The sequence below is a fragment of the Micropterus salmoides genome, unplaced genomic scaffold (genome assembly GCF_014851395.1).
Source record: "Micropterus salmoides isolate LMB-PRFRI ecotype aquatic unplaced genomic scaffold, ASM1485139v1 Ms_hic_scaffold_6, whole genome shotgun sequence".
In the NCBI taxonomy this organism is placed as follows: domain Eukaryota; kingdom Metazoa; phylum Chordata; class Actinopteri; order Centrarchiformes; family Centrarchidae; genus Micropterus; species Micropterus salmoides.
The window spans coordinates 17096979-17115294 of record NW_024044348.1 but is presented as its reverse complement, the minus strand read 5'-3'; the positions used below and the strand labels follow the sequence as shown (position 1 = coordinate 17115294).

General features: G+C 38.2%; 1 protein-coding gene across 2 annotated transcripts in view; it reads right to left on the bottom strand.

The window, feature by feature from the left end:
- mettl15 (methyltransferase like 15) overlaps positions 1-18316 on the bottom strand; it is a 56660-nt gene that overhangs the window by 35747 nt on the left and 2597 nt on the right. For both annotated transcript variants that reach the window (XM_038700874.1, XM_038700875.1), the window contains exon 2: positions 17298-17549. In XM_038700874.1, the coding sequence (XP_038556802.1) occupies positions 17298-17549 (252 nt within the window). The remainder of the gene's footprint in view (positions 1-17297; positions 17550-18316) is intronic.

The following is an 18316-nucleotide window of genomic DNA, read 5'->3' as shown; positions in this document are numbered from 1 at the left end:
AAATAATTTAAATAAATCTTTTTCAACACATATGCAGGAGTAAAATTAAGTAAAAGCTTTTTTTCAGTCCTTTTTCCTCAACAAAATAAGCATCAAGCAAAATTAAGTCCTAATTCGTGTATGATTCAAGTGAATAAAATCAAACATTTATTGAATATTTATTGAACATTTGTTAAATTGTTATTGAAAAAAATTATATTGCGATAATTATTGTTATTGTTTTATTGTCCAGCCCTACCTTAGAATGATACATTTATATCTACATAAACGCAGGTCCCCCCCTTCCATGGACGTCGCCACATTGCGTTATCATACAGTAGCTGAAACACACAGAGCTACAGAGCGCATTTCGTTCCAACGTTCATCTTTTTCTACTTCTGGTAGAATTCAGGCAGTGTGGACACTCATCACTATGTTGAATACGTATGGTAGAAGTAGTAAGAATATACAGCAGGGGTCGGCAAAGACGTTTAGCATTACAGCAATATTTTCAACCACTAGATGGTGGGTAAGAATATAAGACACAATATTGACTTCTATCATCGTAGTATTTGGTTAGTTCAGTTGGTAAAGCGCAGGTCTTATTCCCTGGGTGTTGTGAGTTCAAGCCCACCTTGGGGAACATTTTTTTCTCTTTCTTCAACAAATTGATTCTGCAATGATTATTTCTTACATTACAGCTGCCACTGCAGCTTTCGGTGTTTGATCTGCATTCATCAACCTATGGACACTTTATCATTTCTCTGTATCTCCAGGCAGAGAACATTTAGGGGAATTGTGTTTTCTGACAGCTCATTCATAGGTGTGTCAAGCAGGCAACAGACTTTTAATGTCGTTCAGAATTTTTGAAAGTAAAAGCTCAGTTCCACTCCAACTACAGCATTACAGTAAACAAGCTTCTTGCCCTTTTATTTTGTAGGCAAAACCATTAAAGAGGAAGTGACTATGTGAGTAACTGTTGCAGACATGACTGAGATCTATTTCAGCACACTATCAAAGTATTTATTTATTTATATTTTTTGCCGCTATCAAAGCACGGTTATCTGGCTGTGGGCCAGATATTATTGCAACACAGAGAGAATTAATGTGTTTCCCTTGTCAATGTTTGTATAAACTTTATCTATGATGTGGTTTATAATAGACTGTGGTGCAGAAACAGTGACAGTGTTTCACACTCTTGGCTTACATTTTCCATGTTATCAGTCAGTGGCCAAGTCACACTAACATATAGTTTTACTAAATTATTACGTAAATGTAATTTCCTAATAAATATACCTAAAGAAACCTAATTTCTTGACTGACTACTCTCTGTTGTCTAAGAAGAGACACCTTTTGTGCTCTGTCACACGCCGTAGCTGTCCTGCGCTCTTTGAAAGTGTAGGGGGCAGTGGTAGACTGGGCAGATGATTGCAATTCACAAACACACCACTAGATGCCACTAAATCTTACACACTGAACCTTTAATGGTGTGAAGCTAGCTTACCAAGGGAGAAAGCTAGCTGTGAGATATCATTGAGACCTGCACACAACCAATTTTAAAGGAGCCAATCTGAAACAGTTAGAACTATGTATATATGTTTTTTAAAGATATACCGAATAACCTTTTTGTCTTGTGCTTTTATTTTTCCTACAGAGGCAAGACAGGGGCTCTGGTTAGTGTGACTTTAACTGCCTGGAGGCTCCTGGATGACAACCAGACTATGGTGAACCGGAAACTTAACTAATCTAAAATAATATTATAACAGCTGTGGTAGAGGTTCAAGACAATCAGTAGATCCTCCTGTTTTCAGCTCAGGTGGATCATTTTTAACATTTTGTACATAAGTATGCCATGACCGCTGTCCAAGGTGCTGATCCTGGGAAAGCCAGGGACGTGAGAGCTGTCAGAGGATACTCAACATTGCCCCTTAGGTTAGGTAAATTGGTGACAAAAAGAATTTTTGCCTGAGTGAATGTATTACTTGGCACTGCTGAAAGGTGAGGTCCTGTTGGAAATGGCACCATAACAAACATACCACACACCTTCACTGTACGGGGTGGCAGCAGAAATCTCAGAGACACATTTCAACAAAACTTAACTCATGAACATCAAACTGTGGCTGGACACCACTAGAGGAAATACATTTGGCCCCGGATTGTCGCCAAATCCCCCTAAATACACAACTACACAAATCATTTTTAAAAATCTGCTAAGACTGCTGCTAATAATTTTGTGCCTTTTTGACCACTGTATATATTTCTATGTGAGAAGAAACATTGGTAGACAACAGAATGAGTGTACATGTAGGTGCATGCCAACTGGAAAAATACTGTTACTTTGAGAAGGTTTGATGGTTAACCACATTTGTCTTCACAGAGCTTGTCATCCGATTGATTATTTATGGGTGACATAACAATTAAAATTTTTGAACATTTTGATCTGACAAAGATCCAACTGAGACTGACGCTTTGTTCATTTAAATACAATTTGTGGTTTGGAATCAGTGTGTAGAAGCAATATTGTTGCATCCAAATTACCTCCTGGTATTAGCAGCTAAAATGTTGGTGGCATAGCAGTGCAATCAGTCAAGAGTTTAGAGCCCTGATTACATATCACTTTATCACCATTTAGGGTCACAGTCGTTGAAGTAGGATGCCAAGCTAGAATCCTCAATGACTTGTAATTTAATGGATGTTTGGGTGGTTATTTGTCTTGCTGCAATGATTGCATTTAAATCTGTTGCTTTAACTCACTTGCTAGCCCTGGATTATGTAGTTTGAGTGGCAATATAACCCTGTAGCGTGGAGGAGGACATGAAGATATACTGTGCCACGTTATCCAAGCCCCTGGAGTTCTTCCTAGATGTTACCAGTGCTATTAAAAAGACGGACCTCTCCTTAGCACCTTCCTTTACATGAAGTGTTGCTCAGTTTTATCTTGCATCAAAAGTGTATGAATTTACATCAGAGCTAGTGACAACAACCATGGAATTATCTTTCAATGCTCAGCACTGTATCCAGAAACACCAAATGCGCACTGTGTAAAAGAATATTCTTAGGGATCTTAATTGATGTAACAGGGAAAGATAAGACAGGTCTAGCTTGGAGTCATTAGCCGACCCTACTGACTTTCCGGCTCTAGTTATTTCTCACTTGTAACTGTTCTTGTTAGGGAGACAACAGTTAATAACTGATAAGGTAGAAACAGTAGCTCAGGCGTCAGGATAGCAGATATCAGTGTTCTATACGAATCTTACAAGGTTGAGTCTTACAAGAATGTTTACAAGAACTTACTGGCTCCACAGATTAGAGTACAACTCATGGATAGTAATAGATTCCCATATGATGCAGCATTGGAGTCTCAACATCAGATAGACTTGTTCTAGGTTAAGGCCAGTTAAAGATGACCTAAGAGGGAAACATACAGGAACTAGGGGAAAGAGAGAAACACAAAAGGGACCCGAAAGAATGATGTTAACCTTCAGATTTGGTGTTGGCACTTGATGTGTTCACATTTTGTATACTGGCACTGCATCTCCTTGGCTGGGATCAATGAACCATGCCACGTTAAGTCTTCATCAGTCTCCGAAACGTTGTCACACCTGAACCTGGCTCACAATAATTCTTTAACACACTGCAGTAGACAACCTAATGTTAGCTGAAAAGAATGAACAGCTACACCAATTAAAGTGGATTATTTCTTTTTTTGATGTCACCTTTTTGGAACCTAAAGTTTATGGATTAATGGTTGTAAAGGGAGTAGTTTTACAGCTTTGTGTAAAGCTGCTGATATATTATGAAGCTTCTTCATCTCCCTTCACTCTACTCACCTCTACTCAAGTCAAACACCATACCATCCTCAAGCCCCTCACATGTTTTTACTTTTCTGTCCTTCCTCTCCCTCGTGTACTCTTTTATTTCTCACCACCACATTCAGATAATTTCTGGCAGCTCTGCCTTTACTTTACTCTATGGTTACATTTGTTAAATTTTCAATAAAAATCTGACAAAGAGGAAAACCCCAGTCCCTGTCCTCTACATAAAGCTCAAAAAGCCCATGTCAAGCATCCGCCTACTTCAAGGAGTCCTGAGACTGGCTCTTACACCATGGTGGTGCTGAGATCCCTGGAGAAACAGGATAGCAGGCACTTGCATTTTCACTGAAACTATGAGCCAATATCTCAATATTTACTGTATGTGGGCAACCCAAGGCAATGACTAGTCTTTCTACGTTTTATATGCTGCTTGCATTCTGAAAAAAAAAAAGAAGGTAATTTGAAAGTAATTACATGGTAGAAATTAATTAATCAAGCTTGTCTGAGAACTGTTTTGATCTGTAAAAGTTAAAACTAGCTCAATGTACATAAAGTTGCAACTTTAAGACCTATTCTGGAGCATGAGATTTTGGTAATGTGTGTTTCAGCTGAATATGGGGCCACTGCATGACCAAAACATCCTAGATGCAGAGGATCATCACCTGCACTGTTAGGTAAGCACATTAATCAAGTAACAATCTCCGTGTCAAAAGGATGTGAATGGCATTTTTTATTCACCTTATTTATTCTAAACCTTTGCGAATAAAGTCATTTACAGGGGATAGTAAAGCACTGTGATCTGATTTGGAGGCAATGAATGACAGCTGGGAAGGAACTGATTGGACACTGAAAGAAATGGAAAGGGAGGGACCTCTACTCTGTGCATGAGTCATCACTCTCCACCCCCCACCCCCCCTAAGCCAAACTGTCTGTTTTTGTCCTGCAGGTTGGAGATTTACTGAGCTACATTTTCTCTGCAAGAAAAATTTGTTTTTGCATAACACTGAATGCAGACCTATACAAGCAAATTCATGTGCATTACAACAAAAGGTCTGGGGACTGTTAAAAAAAAAATACTTTCCAGTCGGTACAAGATATCCTACACATAAATGTATGTGTTTGATTATAACAATGTCTTACATCAGGAGGGTGCTGAGTCTGCTATAATGTAGTTATACAAATACCAGCCTGTCTGGCTTTAACTATAAGGATTTAACACCTAAAAATTATATAAAATGAGAACTTCCAGGTTATACATCCTTACATCAGCCGCACTTCTCTGCTGTGTAGCGGTGGGAGACAGCAATTCATAATAATCAAATTAATGTTTCCCACGGTCTAGCAAGTTGGTTTTGGGGTTGAAAATAGGAGGCAAGTGGGTTGCGGTGTGTGAAATTCTCCTCATTACTATGATTAGATTAGTCAAATAAATGGTGAATAAATATTCAAGAGGACTATATTTGTGCATTTTTTATTTTATTCTGTTAGTTATAAGCTAAGGAGAAGCTTTGGCAACCTTACTGCTGCAATGTTAAAGTCCTCCTCCATTCACAATTGTGCTATGATAATTGTTCACTTAGATGTTTGACCTTCACTGTGCAGAATGATGTGTGTGCAGAGTTTGACACTAGAAGGCTGTTTTCACATTCATCTGCTGAAAGAGGAAAGACGGTGTTTGTCTAGTTTAGAAGCCAATCGTGGTCCAATATGCAACTTACACACGTGTGATGTGGAAACATGAATCCAGTGCACATACACAAAGAAAGGTGAAGTAGGAGATGTCATGTGCCCAGTTAAATATTGTGGATATATTTGCATATTCATAGATTCTGGATTTATCCGTAAGAAAGGCTAGATGAAATCTAAAATGACTAAGACTTTTAACCTAAGTGATTTAACATTTATGTGGAAAAATCATATCAGAAATAAATTATTATTAAAAACAAAGTATTGTTATGTCTTAAAACATCTTAGGAGGGGATCTTTAAGAAGAACATTACATTCCCAGAAACCATAAATGCATTACACTTTATGTTGGTAAAATCACAGACACCAGTAGATTCCTAATGTTCATTATTGGCATATGACACTGTTCCATTTCCTAGCGTTGAGCTATGTCTGCAATTTCCAAAAAGTAGAGTATATAACATTCACTGGGCACATACCGGCTATTGTACCTTGACTTCTTCCTCTGTCTTTATGAAAAAATTGGTGTGAGCTACGAGTGTCCATAGACATGACATGATGAGATACATGATGCATTATATTAAATGTGTTTAGAAGTCTTCCAAAAATGAGAAATATGAGCATTTTTGGTCTGCTGCCCTGATGGTAAAGGCATGGCTACATTTAGGGAAGAAAAACTCCCTAAGATCATGGTCATGCTAAATAAGTAATGGGAAAGCTATGGTTAGGTTTAGACATCTACAACTACTAGAGCAAAGTTAGGGAAAGGTCACCTTCACAGTTAAAAGAAACAAACAGTAAGGGAGTAGGAGAATATGCAAACCCTGGTCTGTCGAAGGAACGTCGACAGTCGAGTCCCTATGCATTTATTATTTAGAAATGTGACCTATTAGTTGGTATCAAATTGTTTACATTACATTTAGATTAATTCCTCCTTAAGAGTTTCCCTCATCTCAACTGCTGCCAGTGGCCTGTTGGCTACTAAGGAGGCTGAGGTGTGTCACATTAGATTAGATGGAGGAGGAAGAGCTAAATCAAACGTTCAAGAGAGACACACAAGACACATGCAATTCACTAAAGATGCCGTGCCACTATAACGTATACAAGCAGCACAACTAATCTAAAAGCTAACTCACCTGAAGTGGCGACATGGCGTGAGCGTGGAGATGTCTGCCTCCCCCACCCCCTCGGATTCAGCTCTAGATAGCGGTACCGCTGGGACTAGCGACTTGTGAGCAAAGTATTGCAATTTCCTAAAATTGTTTAACTGTTGTGTGAGGGATTATAAAAGTGTAGCTGGAGACAGAGAGCAGGAAAGAAGGACTGGTTTAAGCAAGGTCCAGATCCAGGTCTTATTTAATCTTTTGTCAGATACATTTTTAGAGGTTAAAAAGAAACTGAGACGATAAATGAGATGCTTACATAGTTGCAGTACAAGAGAAAAAATATGTGAAGTAATTTATGATATAGTTCATTTATGATTTATACCATTATAGCAATAATTGTCACAATAAATGTCAAATCATTATTTCTTAGAAGTTTAAAGGCTGATTTTTGCTTCTGAATGAAAGCTGAGGAACCCAGATGGTTAATTGTGGTTTTAAACTATTCTTTATGTACAGAACATGACAAACACTTGCCAAACAGTGGATCATTTCACAAAACTGAGGTAGAACATTCAAAACAATTATGATAAAATCTTTTTTCAACAAATATGCATGAGTAAAATTAAGCAAAATCTTTTTTCAGTCCCCTGTCCACAACAAAATAAATATAGATAAAGGAAAAATAAATTTCTAATTAATTCTTCGTGATTCAAACATTTATTTAACTTTTGTTATATTGACATTGAAGAAAATTATATTGCGATAATCATCGTTTTATTGCCCAGCCCTAACACAATAAACTAAAATCAAACTCTCTGTACCATATTGCATAGGTTATGCTTATTCTTCTGCATCGCATCGTATCGCACTGAATTATATTGTGTGGAATAAATCATGTCAAATCGCAATAAGTGTTAATCCTATTGTACCACACTGGTAGTTCCTTTATATGCATCTTTAATGTATCGGATGGTTGGCAGTGCATTGAGATGCATATCGGATTGGCCTCAGTAATAGAGATGCACATCCCTACTACATACTGCCACTCCTCCCTATGACATTTTGCTGCCCTGCACACTACCTCTAGCATTGGCACTGAATGTAAACATTGGCTATTTTAAGCAGTCTGAAGTACTATTACTGTCTTTTTTCTGAATCGGACTGTCTCTTGTGAAAATGGAAACTTCTTTTCAATCTGGTTCTCTAACCACATATGCTGTTATTTTGACATGCTCACAAATGCATAGTTGTTAAAATACAAAATATAGACTACTAACTTCCTGTGGATAGGAAACGCCACAAACTGTAACAGAAATGCCAAAAGGCTATTTCTTTGTTTTAACAGGAAACAAGAAATAAGGTCAACAATGATGCAGTGAATCTATTCAAAATGATTACGTGCTTCATTGCTCTTCTTCACTGCTCTGAAAGATTTCTCTTAAGTGTGACACTACTGCCAAATACAGTGTGCCATGGAAACAATGCAAACTATATAAAGCCCAAGAGAAAACAGAAGATACACTGAAAAGAGGGGGTGGAATCATCTAACTATATTCACAAAATGTAAAGAAGCATCAGGAAAAATGGTTTCTCTCCTGAAGGTGAATTTCATGGTACTAAAGGAAGACAAAAGAAGAACAGGGCCAAGTCCATTAGGGAGTGCAAAGAGGAGTCGAGCTAAATGAAGGCTTCATGGTGGAAGACATGGTAATAGGGAAAAGACATCTAGAGGCATTTAAGAAGATGCTTCCAGTAGTAGTAGAAGACTAGGTTGACAATACAATGTGAAATGAAAGGATCTAGGGAATGGGGTGGGGGCAGTGGATATGGCTTGGGGGAGGGGGGTAAGCTCAGAGGGAAGCTTCGTAGTGCAACGCTACCTACTGATAAAGTTGCCATGGGCCTTTCCATGACGTATTATCATCAGTCCACCAATGTTTTATACCAGTTTAAAAAAAAGGTGGCGGTACTATAAAGGCCAGAGTGCATCATATTTTCAGTGTAGTTAAAGCTACAAAACAGAATAGACATACTGTAGGCATATATATTATAATCTTTTGTATTTTGCTTATTGATTGCCTCAGTGTCAGAGGGTGACCATATTCATAGTGTTAGCCAATTAGGTAGAATTGCCATATTGTTTCAGTTTAGTTATTAACTCTGACATCATGTTCATCTCAGCAGTTTTCTGTTTGGAAGGGAGGATTATTTTGCTCGAACCAATAAGTAGAGTGACGTATATATCCCACCAACTTAGCTTTCAGTCAACACGACAAGGTGTGGATGCTAGAAGCAGTTAACAGTTGTCCCGTGGAAAGCTTGTACGAATCACAGTTGTGGGCAGCAAATCGGGAGATCTGCAACCAGGCTATCATGGTATTAACTTCTCACAAATTTCCATTGTCTCACAGTCATAGTGTCCATTACTAAATTGTATTTTCATCATCATCGTGGTATGAAAACACACAATAAGCAAAATGGCTTTTTTCATTCTTTCTAAACTTCACTAAGTATTTTGATATCAGGAATTACTTTTTTATTGACATTTTATATTGGTTTCCAGTGAGATATTATGGAGTTTATATAGTGACTTTGCTGTTGTAAAATTTACTGTTGCTGCTCTAGAAACAACATTTAGTAATATTTAAAATATTTAAAATTCTAACCCTGTTCTGAAGTTAAAGACAACCTGCCTTACATAGGAACTGTGTAGCTAACATGCACACAATGTTACCGCACATTGCAGATTTTCCTCATATTATGCGGGCCAGAACTGTCGTTTGTAAAGGCGGAAATGACCAAGGGTCAGACTTTGAGCTGACACTCGGACAAATGGGCAAGTGGTCAGTCTCTGGAGCCTTAGGCTGCCTAGAGGGTACGTAAGCAAGTGTATGAGGGCTGCCTCTCAGCAGGACACTGCGGATACAGTGAGGATGAAATTTACTACATCTAGCACTGCTGTCAGTGTGCATATATTTGCTTCAGGTACTCATCAGTAGGAGGTGATGGTGTAACATCTGGGCTCTGAAGCATTACTTTTAAGAGTGCTGTACAGACAAGAGGATGACGCAAACCTCATGGGACGTGAGAATTGATGCAATGGTCCTCAGAAGGGCTTTCCCTCAAATGCTTGAGATGGGAAAAGATTGCTCCCATCGTTGTGCTTAAGAAGAACCAAGCAGGTATTTAAGATTAAAATTAAGCAAGGAGTCTGCAGTATTGTTTCTATAAAATCAGCGAGCCAGAGCAGGGAAATTCTGGTTAAACGGTGGAGGTAGACGTGGTGTGTAACAGTGAGAAGGAAGCGCGGAAACTACAGTTACTGGTTTAGGTAGTAGGTTTAACTAGTGTCATGTAGTGTCGAGCGGACATGCTCTTCCCTGCCAAACTAGTCAGGAAACAGAGCAGGCAAGAAGTGGGAGCACTCCAGCTGAAAACAACAGCACTTTATCTGATTACTGCTGGAAATATAGATAATGTTGGCTACATAGATTAGGTCACTGCAACTGACTTTCATCAGTGAAAAGGTACAACAGCAGTTTAATAAAGATCATTTAGATGCAGGAACACATGCTGAGGAAGATAAGTAAGAGAGTATACATCACACCTGTTTTAAATTACCTTCACAAGGGCCAGGTTTATAACACTATTTGGAGAGATTTTACAACTGGAAAGTCGACAACAAAGATTTTGTCCTCCCTCTCAACAATAAGGCTAAGAGTGGAATTACCCCGTTTGCATGTAACTTGCATACATTCGACTGGCCAACCTTGCCGGATGACATTGCATCATGTTGTGCCAGAAGTTGAGCCAAGGGCCCATTTTACCACATGTGCAACAGGCGAGCTGCAATTTACAACATGAGATCATTTCCTCTCGCTAATTTTGACCTGTTTCAATTACAAAAACAAACGCCATACTTGCAGCTCATGAGCAAGCCCTGTTAGACTCACAAATGTATTTGCAATTTGAGAGCAACAATCATTTCTGAAACGTGACGCTGCCACCATTTACGATCTGTGTGTAAGCAGTGCTCATAAATTGCTTTTGTGAAATGGGCCCCACCTTTGATGACATTACACAAACAGCAAGGGTGTGCTGGCTGGTGTTTGCGGACCAGGACGTTTTCATCAACATCCCTGCTTACACGCACATCACTACTCATCTCTAGTGTTTCAATATGGCAGTATGGTAGTAGAGCTCGTAAGTTTGGCTAGGCTTTACAACAAAATGAGATCGCTGTTTCGCACAATTTCATGATGGACAAACCATTCATGTAGCAAGGTATAAGAATGCACTACAAAATCAGTTAGTGCTAGAGTGTGAAATTCAAGTTAAAAACAAAAAACACAATATCTAAACATGCATGATAAATCCCCCTTTCGGAACGTCTAACTTGTAAATAAAGGTATTCTTTTTGCCATCAGGACATTTTTATAGTGTAATAGTATGACAGGAAGTGGAACCATTTGATAAAGAAAACAGAATAAATCAGAAAAATAAGAAGTAAACTAAATCTAAATAGTAACTAGATTAAATGCTAAATGTTTTGTCATCTAATTATCCAGAACATATTTAAAAGAAAGACTACTGAGATAATGCAGTTGGACCTCACACAAACACCATTTGAAGATGTGTTGCAGGAATGAGTCATCTTAATCCAGCTGTCCACAGGGCATGTATCTGATTAGCATACCCACTCTCACACACCAGGAAAAAATGTAAATATTGCAATAAAACCTGCTGTAATAGTATCAATTCAGCATTGAGGAGGGGTTTTCAGTGTCTTTTTGACTTAATTTAGCAAAATATTGGATACATGTGAGTTTAGAGTTATGCGGTTTAAATAATTGTTATTAAAGCTATATGCAAATACAACTCTCAGTAATTGATGTTGTAGCAGCACTCCTCTCCAGTTTACCCCTTATTTGATGTTATGTGCATGCATCTCTCTTTCTCTCTTCGTCTCTCTCTTTGTCTGTCTCTCTCATACAAAACACACACACACACACACACACACACACACACACACACACACACACACACACACACACACACACACACACACACACACACACACACACACACACACAGAGTCAATGTTGTTATGGCAAATTCAATCTAACATTAATAAAGTCCAACATTTGGGAAAGTATTTACTTTTAGGGGGACATTTAAGCTTTATTGGACAATATACTGTACCATAAGCTGTAAGAGTTACAGCTTTGTAAGCAATGTAGCAAAACTGGAAAGGTGAGCAAATACAATTTGGAGGGTGGGAGGGAGGTTTACTTGAGCTAGGCTATAATAGATACCATCTGCTCAGGTAGGTGCAGGAAGGCTTGCTTTATTTGTTTAAGTTGTTGTTGTTAAAGTGAACCTGCAGCTGAAGAATGTGTAAGATGGAAGGACTAAAACAACTCTACAGGAAGGTGAAGCACCCACGAACAGGTTGTCTGCTCAGCAAGGCTGAACAATTTGGCGCTCTGTAGACTGAGGCACCCCATTTGGCTAATGAAGTCCCAGACTGTCTTCACACCACACCCCCACCCACCACTCCACTATGAAATGTTCTACTCATGAAAGTAATGAGGCAGGGAGGGAGAAAGACTCTTCTGGCCACTGATAACCTCAGACTAAACTTGCAACCTTACGAGACAAGGGCCTAATATCTGGCCGTCAATCAGCCCCAGCATCCCTGGCTGGAGTGTTTAATTACAAGGATCAATTATTTACCAGCCTCCTCTTTCACTCCTCAGTGCTCCCAAAAAAGGAGTGTAAAGAAAAAAAAGAAAATACATGAAAGACCCAGAAGAGGTTGTGGTGGCAAATTTAGAACAGAGAAAATAAGTTGCTTGTTCCAGATAATACAGACAGTGTTTATGCTGTGCATTATATATGACAGATGAGTTTGTCTGGGCTGTTAAACCTTTTTAAAGGATGACTACAAAACAACTTCAATAGGTGTTGTCAGATTAATGATTAATACAAGCTTAAAGAGCAAAATAACATTTGAGTACCTACAAATACACAACTCATTACAGAAATTAAAAATAAAGGTAAAGGATTACATAAACTGAAATATATGAACCTTTTATAATGCGCTTTTATTTATGTTATTTAAAAAAGAAAAGATCCCCTGTATTTCAAATGTACTGCTGAAGCCATTTCTTGACTTCAGTTCCATGACACAAACACCAACTGCAAGGCTTTTAACTAATTTGAAGAGACAAGATCATATTACCCCTTTGCTTGTATTCACAACAGCGCTTCACCTGGCTGATGCTGAGAAAAAAAAAGTCATGAAACAGATAAAGTCACAAAATAACATTTATCTGAAATAGAGTACATTTCAAATACTACAGTTCATGCACTAACGAAGATCATAAAGAAAGTATATATCACACATATTTAAATGTCCTTTAACTCCTGTCAGTTTTACAGTAGAGGTTTTATAGATTGTATATTAAGTTTCTAAATAGTCTTGCACAAAAGTGCAAGGTACACCCTGTACTGTAGATATAGAGAGCAATTTTCACCTCAGCTCAACCAAAATTCAGCTGTAAGACTTTAAACTAATTTAAAAGAGACAAGATCATATTAACCTCATGTATGCCCCTATTTACAAGCTGGTACATTCAGTACCTGGTAAAAACACTGATGAATGTTCCCTCCCTGACAACCTTCATGAACTATAAATTCCACAAAAACCACATTTAAAGTAAAAATGTCTAAATGACAGATAAAACAGACTACTTAACTACTGTTTCAAGTCACACAGCTGTATACTACTTTTCCTAGTCTGTGTTCTATCTTGCATCTAAAAATGCAAAAAGAAAAAAAAAAATACACTGAGAAGTAGCAGCTGGCAGAGTGTTATGTGGTCATCTATCCATAGAACATAGTGTCTCTTCATGTGTCCGAATTACAGCCAGCCAAATAACCCAAATAACAGGGGATGTGAAAAATGCAGCACTCAACTAAGTCTGCTGTGGTTCCGGCCCTTAACAAGCTACAACACCTGTGATTTGTGGTTTGCCTGTTGTGCTGTATTTTTGTGCTAGATTTCCATTGTCATCATGAGTCTAGCCTGGTTCATGCTATTTATGGTGTGCAAGCTCCACATCGGCGACCACCTGCTTTTACATAAGCTAGCATTAATGCTTCCGTTTCTTTCATGGTGACCCCAGACTTAAAAAGCTCAGAGCTTTGGTGGTCATAAGAACAGTTTGTACTTTGACAAGTTTTTTTACCATATCCTGCTGTTTTAAATTTGCTTACTAAAGAGGTAAGTGTATCAGCATTTAAGAAGTCATGTTAGTTGACCCCAATCAAATTATACAGACTAATCATTTGATGACGTTAACACTAAAATAACTATAACTAAACAAGAATGAAACAGAAAGCAATAGTGACTGTGAACAGGATGAAATGTGTTTGTCGAAACTTCTAGACGACTGGCCTGGTACCTTGGGTGGTGCTCGCATTTCAGCAACATAATTATATATGCCAAAGGAAATAATTGTTTTACTTGTCTTATAAATTATAAAACTAAGTAATTTATTCAAAATCAATACTAACATTTCCTCAAGCCAATACTTGTTAGGAATAAGAAATCTCCAAGGATATAACTTTGTTGACAGAGATCAAAAAGTACAAGGTATAATATGCAACTGTCCAACAAATACATATTATTCACATAATCATGCTCAAAAATGAGTTGATTGTTGAAAGACTCTGATATTGATCTAAAAAAGTAGTAACACTTATGGCCTCGTTGATTCCACAAGGGGGAGTGTTTTGAGACTGAAATGTAAGAGTAGGCAGCTCGTTTCTCCTTCTACAGCAGCACAGGGTTTTTCCCCTGGACTCTCAACTGATGGCTCATTAATCTATTCTAGAGGAGGTCCCCTACACAAGCAGCCTGCGCCAGTGGAGGTCTCCTCATGCTCCTTCCTTTTCAGCACAGTTCTTTTACTTAACGATGAGTATTACCGAGTTGAAGTAGAGGTTTCATAAAAGCATTCTTTACATCAAAACTTTACCTTGACACATCTAAAATATTATAGTTTAAAATGTACCATAAACAAAAATAGGGGAAAGAGCACCATAGTTATATATAGTTTACCTGTGGTCCATGTATAAATAAATCTTTTGGGGACAATTAAAATAGACACCACATGTCATGGATATCTGGCCTGTACTTTTAAGGCTATTTTGCTTTTGACAACAGTTTTGGAAAGACAGACACACTGAGAGAAGGACAGACTAACCGCCCACCCATGAAGAAAGAAAAGAAAAAAATGTTTTTAAAAATTACGATCGAAATTCTCATAATTTAACTTTATATTATATCGACGCTATAATTAAATTACTATTAGACATGCTAAATGGCTAGCCTGATAATCCCACTGAATTTCTGCTTTGTTACTATATCAATCGCTGAACAATTCAGAGATGTGGTCTGTGGTTGTGGGGTCTGTAACCAGGCTACTAAATAGCAGCAAAGCCTTTACAATAACTTATACAATAGCTTGCTAATGCTCGGACAATGTTTCATCGGCAGCAGATAAATTGAAATTGTGCCATCCCAAGAACTGTCAAAACCATGTCATATTTAGTGAATACTTGCATCAAAATGGAAAAAGCTCTTCCCATTTTGGGGGACATGAGTGTCTGTGCCAAATTTATGATGGCAAACCATCCAATAAATATTGAGACATTTCACCCCAAATATGAGAACAACGAGGCTCTAGAAAAAAGATCAGATGATCCCCAAAGTCATAGGGTGCATAGTAGAGGAACCAAAAATATCTGCACAAACTTTTGTGCCAATCAATCTAGTAGATGTTGAGATATTAAGGATAAGCAAAACCTTTTCTTCTTCATACAGAAACACATCATACCAAGTAAGGAAACTCAAAGCCATTGCATGGGACCTTTAAGTCAATTAGTGGTGAGATGTCTACATCTTTGTTAAGTAGAAAAGAATGTATGCTTTCAGTGAAAATATATATTATCAATTCAGATCCAACAAGCATGATGGCCATTTGTAAAACTGTGAAAATCAGCTACCTGCATACACATTTACAGCCAGCTGTCCTGTGTGGGAGGCAGCAGGGCACTGAAGGCTCCATTTACACACTTTGGTTTAACTGCAGTATTTGCTCTGACACCCATCATCGCTTAAGTACTCCATTCATACATACTCTGCTTCAGCTGACAAGAGCAATTACATTTTCGTGATTATTTTACAATAGCCATTCAAATTATTAATCTCACTGCCCTCAGTGATTTCAGCTGACATTTGTCTGATATTAAGAGTAGGTTTTCCTCCTCACAGCAACTGATCTGTTAGTGACACCATCACTTAACCACCACATATCTGACTGCTTAAATGGCAGCTCTGTCAGAGCGTCATGTCAGAATTCAGATTTCTGTTTGTCTGACGGAGACTGACAGAGCATGCGGCTGTCTCTACAGAGTTATAATTTAGCTATATGAACATAAGTGATAGCACCCTAATAAGGGTTGCAATGTTGCTCTTGTTATAGAACCAGTGAAACTGCAACATCACATATGTGACATCACATAAATAAGTAAATCAACAGACATCTGCAGTGAAGCAGCATTTCAAACATGACTTCTGAATTTTACCATGAAACATTTATACAGAACGTCAAGGGAGGTCTACAGCAAGTACTGTACAAAAAAATCTATCAAACAGTTTTTAATAGCATCTGATTGGCAAGCTGTCTTGGGACAGTTGGCAAATGGGCGGGCAGCGGAGGAGTTTAGAGGTGCTAAAGTTCAGGCAGGAGCGACGCAGCACCCTGTGTCCTGCCAACAGCCTTACAGTGGCGCAATTCCTGACTAAGTTGTTGACCCATGGCCCCCACCTGTCTTGACCATGCATTATATAGGGAGGGGGGCATCGCTTCCCCTCCTATGCTGCCTGCCACACCAGAAGGCTTTTGACTCATACCCATCTGTCCTGGTAGTACATACATTAAGTGAAAGCCAAATTACTGCCACCCTGTCCAATTCATGTGTGCTTTTACAGCAACAAGTCGTTACATCATGTGTGAACTGAATTTTTACCTTAGCAACAAACATCTCAGTAAAAACCAATAAGCGTACTTGTTACAAAACAACAAATCTAGTCTTTGTGAAACTTAGAATATACATTGTTTTTGATCAGGGAGGTGTTGATTCAACTCTGCAGTAGTTTTTGAGACTGTAGTTAGTGGTGGTGTTGAAACAAGATGTATGACACTGATAGGTGTTTCAAACGTTCTGACACACATTCGAAGGACGGAATATAAGAAACACCTCTCAATATGAGTTAGCATGCCTATGCCATTACCACAGCAACCAAGGCAGGCCGGATAACAACACCTGAAAATACAAATTTAACCTAATCACTTTCTAATATCAGTGAAGGCAGTCAGTCTTAGATATTCAATTTAGTCACACATCAGATCTGCCTGCAGTCTGAACATATTCTAGGAGCCACCTAATGTGGAAATACATCAGTGGGTGAATACTTTCTATTTGCAATAATGGTAATAGGAAAGATGTAAAATTACACCATTACTTTTGTTTGAATATGTTCACACGACACTCACTTGGTCTGAAATAACTTTTGACAGACACTAACTTTCTTAAGGACATCAAAAAGCTTGCACAAATAACAAAGATGCAAACGTACCTGACCTAGTTGGATGTCTAAGTAATGAAGCACCTCTTTCAACATGACAGGCATATGAGGAGGCTTTTCGACTGAAACAGGAGACAGTTCTTCAGATCTGTCCAGGGGACCGGGACCAGAAGATACACAAACTGTAGAACAGTGCACGCTTAACTTCAATGACCTCCATGCTCTCCACACAGCCAGATTTGTTTTCTGTAATACCTGGTTGGAGCGCACAGACATGTAGGAAATCATGATCCTTCTGATAACCTACGGAGAAAATAAGAGCAAAGATTTGTGGTGATTAGAGCTGCAACTAACGATTATTTTCATTGTCGAATAACCAAGAGAATAATCGACAGATTGGTTGTTTGGTCTATAAAATGACAGAAAATGGTGAACAAAAAAAAATGTCGATCAATGTTTCCCAAAGCCCAAGATGATGTCCTCAAATGTCTTGTTTTGTCCACAACACAAATATATTCAGTTATAGTTTACTCCTCTACTGTCATAGAGGAGTAAAGAAACCAGAAAATATTCACATTTAAGAAGCTGGAATTGATACTATAACTGATTAATCAATTGTCATAATAGTTGCAGATGAATTTAATAGTTGACTACTAATCCATTAATAGTTGCAGCTCTAACACTGATATAAGCAGAAACATAAAGTGCTTAAGGCAATTAAGAGGAGCAGGGTTTTGTAATTACTGCTGAATATGGGTGAGTATTTTGAAAGTTAAAAGATAAAGATGGAGTTCTGGACTTCAACTGACAGGGGATTGCTGATTTGAAAATAACTTACTGTAAGTTTTTGTAGTTGCTATGCTATTATGCTAAGATATTTTGCCTTCATCATAGGAGTAAATAGACAGAAATCTTATTGTGCAGACTTAGAAAGTAGCTTTGAAATTTCCAGACAGGATCAGAATTTTTAACTAACTTAAAAAGCTGGACACCAACCAACCAAAGGAGGGCATCAGAGTTTTAACAGTTTAAGCCAGTTGAAATCACTCTGAAGGTTGAACCCCTCCAAC